Raw genomic sequence first — 12,714 nt, forward strand, 5'->3', positions numbered from 1 at the left:
GACTTACTTACATGTGCTAATTCTAACTGTGGAGACTGCTGGTAGAAACTATGGGGAGACAAAAAGAATGAAAGCAATCAGGTCATCTCTTGCTAGAAAAAAATCCAGTCTATTGTAACTGACCTTAAAGGGCAGATGACTCAGACAGCATTAATCTGACTCCGGCTTTATCAGAGTGTGCAGCAAGAGGGGGAAAGGCAGAAAAAATAGAGCAACTTTTTCACTCATTGTGGGAATCATCAAAGGGAAATTCATGCCCTAGATCATGCTTCTAAAATAAAAATTATGATTTCTAAGCAATCAAATTTGAAGCACTGAGCCTTCATTTGTTTATGTGATTTCCTTCTTTTCATAGATAGCAAAGAGTCCGACCTTGGAGTGAGGCACTGCTTTAACCAGACGTACCTATGTCTGCTAGGGGTACAAAAAGAGTCGGTCTACTTGAAGTAGACTCATACAGGTCACATTGGTACAGCAGTATGGATTTGAGCATTGCAATTATAAAAGCTGCGGTGCAGGATATGCCTATGAACATGCGTATATGCATACATATACACCAAAATTCAGAAAACATAACTTGATAGTTGATAATCTGCAATCATCCAAAAAAATCAAGAAACATAGTTTCATAAGTTCATTACCTAATCTGCCGTACTTGAAGATAGAAAAATGAAAGCCATAAAAAAGACCACACCATGAAGCATCTGGTATGCTATAATTATCCATGTCCCTAACTGTTGATACCAAGACTGGTATGTCACCCAACATGGAGTAGCATGTGACTTATCTCAAGCTCAATTCACCTAAACTCTCTCTAGCTTGATTGGAATAAAAAAAAAACGAGCTCGAACTCAAATCATCTACATGCCTAACTGTCACTTTCCCGGTAACGTAAATCTCTAAGGTGAAGGCCATTTTAATTTTTAGCCCAAGATTGGTATCTTCTTTTTTAATCAAGCAACAATATAGTTCAGCTTAATACATTTTTTTTACCATCCAATTGCTTGAGGGGATGGTTTTGGATCTGGGTAAGCATTGCCAAAACTAGGACGTCGAGCATATGAATCCAGTTTCAGGATCTCACACGTTACACAGTGGTGAACTGGTGATACGGTTCAATATGTGCAAATTTTTGTACATAATGAGATTAGCTTGTAGAGTAAGTATCCTCAAAAGTAAAATAACAAAAATTGAGATTCACCAACCATGAAGCTGAAGCTCCTCCTCAGGAAGAGGATAAGTAATGGTGACAAGATGATCAATCTCTCTCACATAACAGAATACTTCTTCAGCCATCTCAGGAGTAAGACCACCAAGCACCACTGTTTTGGCCACCCTGCAAAACATGAGCAAGATGAAACTACTTGAAACATTTTGTTGTACAACAATAATAAAATAAACCATTAGAAAGTACAAAATATGTCAGATAACTTAAGTTGCTGCAGAACATAAAGTGACAAATACACACTATAGTGCTCCATAGTGGTCATGTGAACCTTCTATGTTCCAAGGATTCAGAATTTAGTCAATCTAAAGTGCAACTAGATATAAAATATCACATAGAAAGATGAAACAAAAATTTGATCACAAGCAAAAAATGGATCATATAATAGAGCATAAAAGGTGGGAGCCACAAAAAACATCTTAGGTTAAAAATTATGTATCATTTGCCGCCTTATTTTGAACTCAAAACACCTTGTTCAAGAAGAATATTTTAATAGCTGATTTTCAATAACCTTTCTACGCATAAAAAACTATTTTCATGATGTAAGGTAGCTCCCGCCGATGTGTTGGAGTGAGACAAGTAACAGCATTTAGTTGCTGTTACTGTAAAATGAATAGAGCTACATATCTCCAACCACAAAGGAAAACCAAGAGAAATTTTAAGATCTACTTGTTTCTGAATATATTTTATCCATAGTTTTTTAGTCTTTAAACAGCAAGGTTTTTCTTAGGTATAATATGTTGAGCTTCTTTTTCTTGGGAAAAAAAGAAAAAAAAATTAAAAAAGTCCTAAAATTAGGGAAAATAAAATATATTAGAAACCAATAAGATGACTTCAAAAAATAACTAGACAAGCAACAAATAGTCAAATAGGAAATCAGAAAAATGGAAACAAGCAGTTTGGCAGATACACAAGTAACAACTAGCAAAAGTTTACAGCCCCTCATGGCTTCACAACAGAAAACAAGTCATTTTTCATTAAAAAAAAAATAACAAATCAAGTCTTAATCTTCATCTGATGAACTCGGGGCAGCTTCTCCATTTGTTCTATGCCAGCATTCTCCATTATTCTCTTCTTGTAAGTCTGAACACAAGTTGTTTTCCATCCCAAGCTCTAAATTTTCTTCTTCAGGAAATGGATTCACATGGTCAATATAGATTGCATTTCCATTTATCTTCTTCAATTCTTCAGCCATGCTTTGCAAATGCATATTCATGCTAATGAATACCAAATTAGTTAATCTGGATGGTAAAAGATTGTTTCTCTTTTTGTGTTAGCACTTCAAATGCACTCCAATTTCTTTCACAAAATGAATCACTACATGGCTGACTTAAAATTTTCATTGCTACATTTTGAAGCACAGGAAAAGGAGTTCCAAACATCTCCCACCAGCTACCTAACATAAATTAAAGAAACAACAAGACAAAATTGAGAATCACATTTTTATAATTAAGATCTTTAACCAATCATCAAAACTTAAAAAGAGTGACACGTGGATGTGCAATTCATGGCTAACCCCTCACGAAATAATGCAGGATCTCTGTTGTGATAATAGACCAATTCAGGGGCTATTGCTACACAATCCTCATGGGTAAGAAGTTTTACCATTACTAAGTCCAAACCCTCTCGAACTTTTTTGTCCATTTTTACCATTTCATCCCAAAATAAATGAGGATTTAGATAAGCTGCTGCAGCATGCATTGGACTGTACAAATTACAATTCCAATGTTCATCAATTATATCCTAATATCGCATATACTTTTCTTCTTCATCTTTGCATGTGTTCGAGGTAACTTCTTTGGCTCTATCAAGTGCTTCATATAAGTAACCAGCAGTGGCTCCTTCCCCATCTACCATCTTCAATTCTCACTAATGGTTTAATAAATCTGATTATTTCTCTTCCCTTTCTCCAAAAATTTCATTTTGAATAAGACCTATCAACTCTCTTGTGTCACCCTTTTCAGTTTCTTCTACATGTCACCATTCAATGGAGGCAACCATAAGCCTCAACCCCTCTTCTTGTTTTAAGATAGAAACTAAACAAATAAAATGAGAAGCAAACCCAGTCACGAGGGGCCTCCTCAATTCCTTTCCTAATTTCCTTTTGTATAAATTCTCAGTATATCCAAACATTGCCGCTTATTGTATATGGACTTGACAATTTGTCTTGCTTTGCCCATGATATTTGCCACGTCTTCTAAATTGTTGATGATCATTAAGTCAATGCAACGAGCAGCACATGATGTGGTAAAAATATTTGGATATCTCCCTTCAAGGATATATTTTGCCTGTTTGTACTTGCTTCCATTATTTGTAACAATTTGCACAACATTCTTTCGCCCTATTTCTTCTATAGCTGAAGATAAAAAGTCAATTATAAAATCTGCATTTTTTTAGCCTTTTTCCTATGCTTTGCCTTCCAAAATATGGTGCCTAATGGAGAGCATACATACAAGTTTATATAGGATTTTCTCTTAATTGCATCTTTCCAAATATCGGACATAATTGTGCATCCACATGTGACCATGTAATCTTCATTTCTTCAACGTATGTTAGAACATCTTTCTTTGCTTCCCATAATAGTCTTGCTTTTGTTGTTTTACTACTGGGGAGGACATAACTTGGGCCAAAGTTCAACAAATTTTCCAAAATCCAATGATTGAAGCAAGTTGAAGAGTAAATTGTTCATTATAAAAGCTTTAACCAACAGTTCGTCAACGTGATCCTTTTCTTGCTTCTTGAGGATGGCCGAAATTGTTTGGTTTTGTCTTTGTCCCCTACCAAATGAGCTTGCACATAAAAAATTGCTAGCAGAACTTGATGAACCTACACTTCAATGTGGTCCACTTCTACTTTGTGTTTTCCCCTTCTTCATAGGCCTCCCATCAAGAGATCTACAAGCTTTAATTGCCATTTGCTTGATATTTTCAAACACATTATGAGTATGTCACATAGGTACGGATACGGGTACCGGTGCGGGTATATGGGTACGGACCACTTTCAAAAAACTTGGGTGCGGGGGTACGGCCGTACACACACGTGCACATATATATCAAAAATTACAAACAGAATAACAAATTCACACACACACACATACATAAATATATATCAAAAAATTACAGACAGAATAACATATTCACACACATATATATATCAAAAAATTACAAACACAATAACATATTTATAAATCATGATGATCTACCAAAAAACTGAGAAAACAATGCAAGCACACATGGAAGAAAAACACAAAAAAGTTGAAAAAACAGATGATCTACCAAACAGATGAAAAATGGAAATCGTGTTATTGGAAGAAAGTTTTAAGGAGGAACGGGAAAACCAAAACCAGAACTCCAACAAAACAGTTGCATCGATCGGCAATATACAAAAGGGACACAAAAGCAATGATTTCAATTTTCAAACATGACCCTGTTCTCAAAGGACGAAATTGCAGCGTACAACTGGTTATTAGATTGAAGACGTACAACAGGTTCTATCTACAACTATCAAGAAGTGCCGTTGTGGCCAATAATTCCATGTTAAGCATTATGAGAAAAGAAGAACCACAAATGAAACCAAGCAAAGAAGGAACAAAACCAGGAAAAGCAAGAGGGAAAGGATTGACATTAAAAACTGAATAAAAAACAGAAAAGCACATTTAGCCAAGTTCAGGAACAAAGCAATCAACTCAAATGCTAAATCTCGTCTGTTAAATACCCTAAAACCCTACAAAGAACCGAACAGAAAGTGAAGGGCCGACGAAGAAGCCAAAACCGGCCAACAATTATTACAAAGGCACAAACAAAAAATGGAAGAACAAAAAATGAAGAAAGGAGCTCGATCTTCACAAAACAAACGAGATTTTCAACAGATGAAACCAAAAGCTGCATCGAAAAACCCTAAAAACCTTTAACTTCGCCGTTCACTGCTCGTTGTTCGCAGTTCGCCTCTCACCTCTCTCCATTCGCCGTCGCCGCTCGCTGTTGCCGGAGTGGAGAATCGCCTCCCGTCATCGATCTCGGTGAAGACGAGTGAAGAACAGTCGGGCGTCGAGGGTTATTAACTTACGATATTTTTAACGTGAATAAAGTAAACCGCGTTAAATTGTAAATCACTTTTAAAAACAAAAAAAAAGGTCGAAATTGGACTCGGTCAACTTTGACCGAGTCTGAAAATGGATGGACTCGACCCTGGGTACGTTGACCGTACCCGGTACGGTCAACGCCGCACCCGAGGCCGTACTAGTACCGGTACCGGTGTCGTACCGGTACCATGCGGGTACTGAGGAGTACCCGTGTGACATTTATTTATGACATGGAGCAACATCATGACATTGAATTCCAGATCAATGATACCTAAATCGAATAATTCCTCCTGCATATTGTTCACTACAATAATTACAAACCAACTTCCCTTCCTCGCTAAGTCACACGGGTGTGCCAATTATGGTGCGCACCCGCACCTGCATCGATGCGGGTGCTGGTGCGGCCCGACACTGCGTCAAATGTTTTTATGAGTTTTGGCCATTTTGAAAAATGTTTTGGCACGAGTTTTCATTGATATATCGATTCAAGGTAGGTAACCTTGATAAAACAAATTAAAAATATAGAGAAATAAAATTACTTACATAACAAATAACACATATATCATATATGTATATAATCTATGTGTGTGTGTGTGTGTATATATATATATATATATTTATATTTATTTATTTATTTATATTTATTTATTTATATTCTCTCGCCACACCCGCACCCAATTTTTTTTTGGAACTTGCCGCATCCCGCACCGGCACCGGCACCCCGCACCCATGTGACATAGCTTCCTTGTTTACAGATGCATGTGACCAAAATTCATTGTTTCCACTAGGCACACTGTCCTCCCTCTTAATGTAGTGAAGTATCAGGCTATCAGCTATCAAGCACCTGAGGCTGAACCAGTCATTAAAATAAGAAAAATCTAAATCTCATCTCAACTTAAGAAAAATTATAAATCTAGGGCAGCATGAAGTTAAACATGTAATTTTCAAATGGAAAGTTAATCATGTACTGGTTTCAATCTTGTCAAGGATTCAGCTAAATTCTTGCAGAATGAAGCAAAAAAAAAATGTCTACTCAAAAATTGGTCTTTGATACATCCCTAACCAATTAAGGAATTAACAATCGTTCACATGATTTTCCTGTGGTGATCATTAAAGGATACTTAATTATTTATATATTATATGAAAATTAAGTGATATTATGATGTAATAGTTAATATAGAAATATATATATATTAAGTATGACTAAGTTATTAACTACTAAGTTTGTTCGATAGCGAACAAAGTCCAAGTGTGCAAATTGTAGAAAGAGCTCAAAAATCAATAAAAGGACTTAGAGACAAGCAAACACTAGCATATAATCAAGTAGATTGCATGCCAAATACAGTGGAATAACTAAATGGCACCAATAAACAAAAGTACAATGTGAAAAAAGAGCATATAATTGTTAAGATTGTACAAATTGGATCGGGTCTGCCTAGACCCGATCCATCTTACCCATACACCCAAACATAATGGGCGGTGGCATACTTGTAAATACTTGTTGTTTTCTGTATTTACTTGTAACATAAATTAGGTTATATCAATGACAAGGAGGAAGGGCCACGGTTGCTGCCCTCTTTTCTTTTCTCTCTCTCTATTGCACGTGCAGTCACCTCCTCTTCTTCTCCTCTCGCATCTACAAAGGATTCCATCCAGTGGTTTGGCGTAATATCTCAAAATCTTACAATAATAAGCAGAATTAGCAAAATGATTTCTGCAGGGAGCCAATTCACTAAAGAGCAGAAGGGGATGAGTCTCAGTCATGAGGTAGAAAGGAATCAATGATAAGCTACAGAATTTAAGTTTTTAAATTATATATTATAATGAATTGGATTGAAGTGTATTCCTACTGTCTATATTAAAATTGATCAATATATCTAATTTTTCAGGTTAAACAAAAATTGCCTGTTCCTTTGCCACAAGAGGAATAAACAGAATCATTTAGTGACCCCTTTGTCTTCAGAATTTGTGCATATAGTTTCTAAAACTCATTTCCTAGCCACCTGAAATGGGCACGTGCAATGTTGTATCACAATAAATCATAGGATGAATTTTGATATGGATCAAGGAAAACCAAAATAGTGTGCAACTCATGCTATGTTTACAGTATATTACACCTTAAGAACACAACAAAGCCAGTAAAAGAAATTTTTTTTGGGTTTGGAGCGACATAAATTCCTAAAACTTGAGTGCTAAGCATATAAGATAGGTATTCTTACCCATTTGAACAAAAAAATAAAATTTAGGACTAATTTCATGGACCAAAATTAAGGCTTTTAAGGTTCGTCTGTGTTGAAGTCCATTTCAGACATCCAAAATAGAAAGCTTTGACATTTTATGACCAGTTGTTCAAAACCTGAATGAGTAAGTCACCCTGGAGCATATTTATTTCATGTCCATTTTAGGAATTTCAAGTAATTCAAGTTGCTAATTTAGTTATGTCTACTAAAGATTAACGTTATTTGTAGTAATAGTTTTATTACTATATATTCAATGTTTTGTGCAATTCATGGCTGTTTAAAATGGGAAATTGCAGTTTCACCTTGTAGTTAATGTTTAATATGGTTGATGATATAAATTGTCTTTTCTTCAAATTTTTTTCAAAATTTCTGATTTTCTGGATTTAAAAAACATTTTTTAACAAAAACTGATCTTCTATAATACATTCGTTATGTCATATTATGTACCTTATTATTATTTTAGACCCAACCCATTTGAATAACTATGTGCTTTTACAACACTAGATAGTAGATACATGATTTGTTAAAGATGACAACCTTTAGTACATCAAGACGGATATCAATTTGGAAGACTGATGAAAAAAATCTCTCTCAAAACTGTAAGAGATGTGCTTGGCTATCGTTTACTAGGTAGATACTCGATACGTTTACCACACTTCCCTTAGTTCGTACATTAAGCTTGAGATGGTTTCTACTACTTGGAGTCAAATTGCCAAGAGCAACTCAAGTGTTGGTTGCCAAGTATATGCAATCACATCTAAGATTACTAAAGGATTATGTGAGCTGATCAAGCCACAGCTTGAATAATAACAACATTATCAACAGCTGACTTTCGGGAGATCTATAATGCCCCAGGAAAAGAAAGTCTTGCAAATGAAAAATCTTACTAAATCTAACAAATTAGTAGTTGAGGACCAGTTTTATTTTAAAAAAACATTATTCTTGCCCAAAGGTAATCGCCAGTAGCCATTAGGTTCATAGTACATAGCTACCGGCCAATTAGATGGAGTCTAATTAGCAAATGAATTCCTTTTAAACTAGTCAATTGTCCTTCGCACATATGTGTGTGGGTGTTTAAGTGAATAACAGAGAATAAGTAATGTGACTGGTAGTGAACATTTTGTATTATTATGTGTAGTTTGACTTGACCATCTTTTCATTTATAATTGAATGCATTTGTCGTGTGGTTCATAGTACATAGCTACCGGCCAATTAGATGGAGTCTAATTAGCAAATGAATCCCTTTTAAACTAGTCAATTGTCCTTCGCACATGTGTGTGTGTGTTTAAGTGAATAACAGAGAATAAGTAATGTGACTGGTAGTGAACATTTTGTATTATTATGTGTAGTTTGACTTGACCATCTTTTCATTTATAATTGAATGCATTTGTCGTGTGGTTCCTTTGTGATTTTCAATCAACCATAAACTATTTTTTTCCAAGCTTTTTTACATTTTCACCTACTGGCATAGTTCAATGTGACAGAGGTGTTTTTTGAAAGGCTGAAGTATCTACACAGAGATGTGCAAGTGCAGGTGCCGTCAGGCCAATAGGGTGGGATTACTAAAGAGTCCAGTCATCCAACATGTCCAAAGAACATTTGACTGAGGCTACTTTGTCATTCTTGCTCGACTGTTACTTTTTCTTCAATAGTTCTCAGTATGTCAACGCTAGACTTGGTGAACTTTAAGCAATCACTGAAGCCCTATGCTGGCTAGGTGTAGATTGAATAATTCTGGTTGATACTGACACTCGACAAACTTTACTTTTATATGTCATCACTTTGAATGTCCATATGGAACCCTTCATATCTATGCATCTGGACATAGTGCAATCCATGTTCTCTCACACAAGCATCAGTAAAAATTTAACTAGACGTGTAACAAACATATAAACTATACCAAACTATACCCACAAAAAAAAAAAAAACTAAACCAAACATAAGCACATAAAGAAAGAAGACACATGCCTTTGCTTTTCAGAACCATTTCTGCTCGACATAGAGTTGGATTTCATCTCTTTGGACTTCCCTAAGGATTCATAAAACAGTCAGTATGAATCCTTTTGAAATAAAATAAGTATCATGTAAAAGTTTCAGTGTCTTATAAGCTTTTCCTTACCGACAAGTTCCTTAGAAATGTGATCCTTCTTTTCAAGATGAACTAGACTATCATCTGTTTAAAAACCAAAAAGAGAGAGAGAGAGAGAGATAACTCAACGCTTATAAGTTATAAATAGGAAAGATTAACATAAGCAACACAGTTGAATGATGAACACTAACCAGAATCTTTGTTATCCCTATGTTTCCTATTGGAACTGCGATACATCGCAAGTTCAACCTTAACTTTTCTTCCGCCTATTGTCGTCCCATTCTTCAGTTGCAATGCACGAGTAGCATCCTCTGAAGCTGCACTGAATTTTTTTCGTGTATTATGTTCAACCCAAGCATATATTGAAGCATGATAACTATAGCAAGAAATATCAGAATTTTGCAGCAGTAACATTTATTGAAAAAAATATATAAAACTGCAGTGCACATAAAAGTACAGTAAATAACAATCCATTGCATCTGTATCCAACAACGACCCGCTCTCCACGAGTCTTGACAGTTAACTACAGATGGCTTGAGAAAACAAAGGCAGAATTTCTTTTGTAACACTATAATTAGTGAACAAAGGAAAAAACATCCAGTAAGAAGACATTTAGCCTAAGAATAGGAACCACTAGAAGAATGTGCTTTGAAAGCCACCTATATATCAGAAAAAAATTTCATCAACGATATCCATGATACAAGCATGAGAACCCAAGAGTCCAACTGTGTATGCAACCACTGCCCACCCTAGCTAGAGGTCAGCTGTAACTAGCCAAATTTCAATGGGCAGAAAAGATGGGTACAATCAACCAGCATCTACTTAAACCAGCCACACCTAGATGTGCATGGGACTCATCAGCCAAAGTTAGGCACTGTCAGAGGGGATATAAAGATTACAAAATATTTGTACATTGCATAGGCACAAACAAAAACTGTGTATTGAAGTTAAAAAAGAGAAAACCAGAAAAAGACTGAAAAAGGTGCTCATTTTAAAAAAAAAAAGTTACAAAAAAAAGTGTCATTAATTGCATTCTTTTCAAAACTATAGCCAAAAACATCATTTTATCTAATTATTTTTTGTCTTCTTATTAGTTTCGTGTTTATTTTATTGGTACCTAATTTTTAGGATTTTTTCATCTTTAAAAACATGCCAAGATTTTCCCCAGAAAAAACAACTTTGAAAAAGATACCAGGAAAAGCCACACTGTTACAAAAACTAGAGAATGATATTTATGGCTATGGTACAGGTATAACTGCATATATATATATATAACACGACTTTTAAAATATATAGTGCAATCACCTGTATAAATTTTTATAATACATACATCGCTTTTGTATTTTCCTGTCCTTTCGTTCTTTTCTTCATTATTAAAATGACCAATGTCTAGCTGTTGGCTAATCCCCACAGTAGCCTTCTGCCTGCACTTCTAGCCACTGACGCTAGCCTGATAGCTGGTCTTCCTACTTGTCATGCATAAATAGATGGTGAATCCCGCTTTTCTCAGTTAGATCTCTTTAAAGCATGTTTTTGAGCAACAATATCTTAAATTTGTGTGCCTTAGAGCACATATTCTGTCCTGCTCTTTGTGTAGCTCCTAAGAGAATTATCTAAGAAATAAAAGATGATCACTATGGAAGTAGTGAAAACAATATTCATTTTTCTGTTGGATGGATTTCGTGTCAAAAAGGTATAGCAAATTCTTTTTGCAGCATATAACCAAATACCAAACAAGCAGAACTTACAATTGCACAAATCCGAAGCCTTTACTTTCATTTGATCCTGCCAAACAACCAAAATCGAAGTTAACCAGTGAACTGTATCACTTATTAAAGGAGAAATAAAAGGTACTAATGGAGCACAATATTTCACAATTGCAAGCAGTTTAAGTGACACACACGCTCTTCATCTCGGATGCAAGTTACTATTCTATCTCTTTAAATCTTTGTTTACCCTATTACATCCTGTGTCATCTCACTTTTAAAATGTTGAAATTCTTTCTTGATTTCTATTGCATTATCTGGTTTGTGAACAACTCCTTCCTGCTCTTTTAATATTTTTAGTTTGTGAGAAATTATCTAGTCCTGCCAATCACTAAATCCTTGTAAAACATTTGTTTACATGATCTTCTCATGTTCTACAGCCACATTCACCATAGAATATGAAAAAAAATTGCCTTCACCATACACAACTGGGAAGGCTAACATGCATAAGTTTACAATAAGCATATATTGTTATCACCACCAAACACTATATTAATATGTTTTTCCCTTAATTGTTAATAAATTTGCTATGCCCATATTAATTTTATATATTTTACTATAAAACAGTCCCTTATCTGCATCTCTCTCTCCCTCTTGTTTTCTCAGTCCTTCCTCCTATTAGTCAGGCCGCTAGACAAAATTCCGCAAGAGTTGAGTTTACATAGAAATATTAAGGGCAGATGCTTGGATCCCAGACCCTAATAGGAATAAACTGACTAGTGACTAGGGCTGAACACGAGCCGATTCGAGCCCGAGTTCAACCAACTCGAACTCGGCTTCAGTCTTATTTTGTTCAGCTCGAGCTCGAGTCGAGCTTCAAAAGTTAGCCCGAACTCGACTCGGTTGACAATGAAGGAACTCAAGCTCGACTCGAGTCGGGCTCATTTAACTCGTTTAGGATGACTTCTTTCTTCCTTGCCACATTTTTTGGCGGAGATAGAAGTGTAGGCGAGATGATGAGAGCTTAAAGGGTTCTACAGAAAAAACATAAGACAAAAACCTTAAAAAAAAAAAAAAATCAAATCGTAGATTTTGTGCTTAGAGCCCTCAATGGAACGTGCGAGTGAGTAACAGAGCCCTCAAGCAAGGGTTCTGCGCTCAGGGCCTTCACTTGGCTTGAGTAGAGAACCCAAGCTCCTGCAAGCAATGGTTCTTGGTTCTGAGCAGCTCGAGCGAGGTTCTAAGCAAAGAACCAAGGAACCCTCACTTGAGCGAAGGGAAAATCAGAACTCTCACTCGAGCAATATGGTTTTTGAGAGTTCAAAACTGTTGTTAAAGAGGGAGAGAGAGAGAGAGAGAGAGACAAATGAGAA

General features: G+C 35.7%; 1 protein-coding gene across 4 annotated transcripts in view; it reads right to left on the reverse strand.

Moving 5' to 3' along the window:
• LOC116260343 (uncharacterized) overlaps positions 1-12,714 on the reverse strand; it is a 41,735-nt gene that overhangs the window by 21,376 nt on the left and 7,645 nt on the right. For 2 of the 4 annotated variants that reach the window (XM_031638603.2, XM_031638601.2), the window contains exons 4-8: positions 11,384-11,420; positions 9,827-9,957; positions 9,666-9,719; positions 9,515-9,575; positions 1,206-1,336 (exon numbers count right to left, since the gene is read on the reverse strand). In XM_031638603.2, coding sequence (XP_031494463.1) covers positions 1,206-1,336; positions 9,515-9,575; positions 9,666-9,719; positions 9,827-9,957; positions 11,384-11,420 — 414 coding nt within the window. The remainder of the gene's footprint in view (positions 1-1,205; positions 1,337-9,514; positions 9,576-9,665; positions 9,720-9,826; positions 9,958-11,383; positions 11,421-12,714) is intronic. The other 2 variants (XM_031638604.1, XM_031638605.2) reach the window with 1 other exon arrangement.

This window comes from Nymphaea colorata, chromosome 9 (assembly GCF_008831285.2).
Source record: "Nymphaea colorata isolate Beijing-Zhang1983 chromosome 9, ASM883128v2, whole genome shotgun sequence".
In the NCBI taxonomy this organism is placed as follows: Eukaryota; Viridiplantae; Streptophyta; class Magnoliopsida; order Nymphaeales; family Nymphaeaceae; genus Nymphaea; species Nymphaea colorata.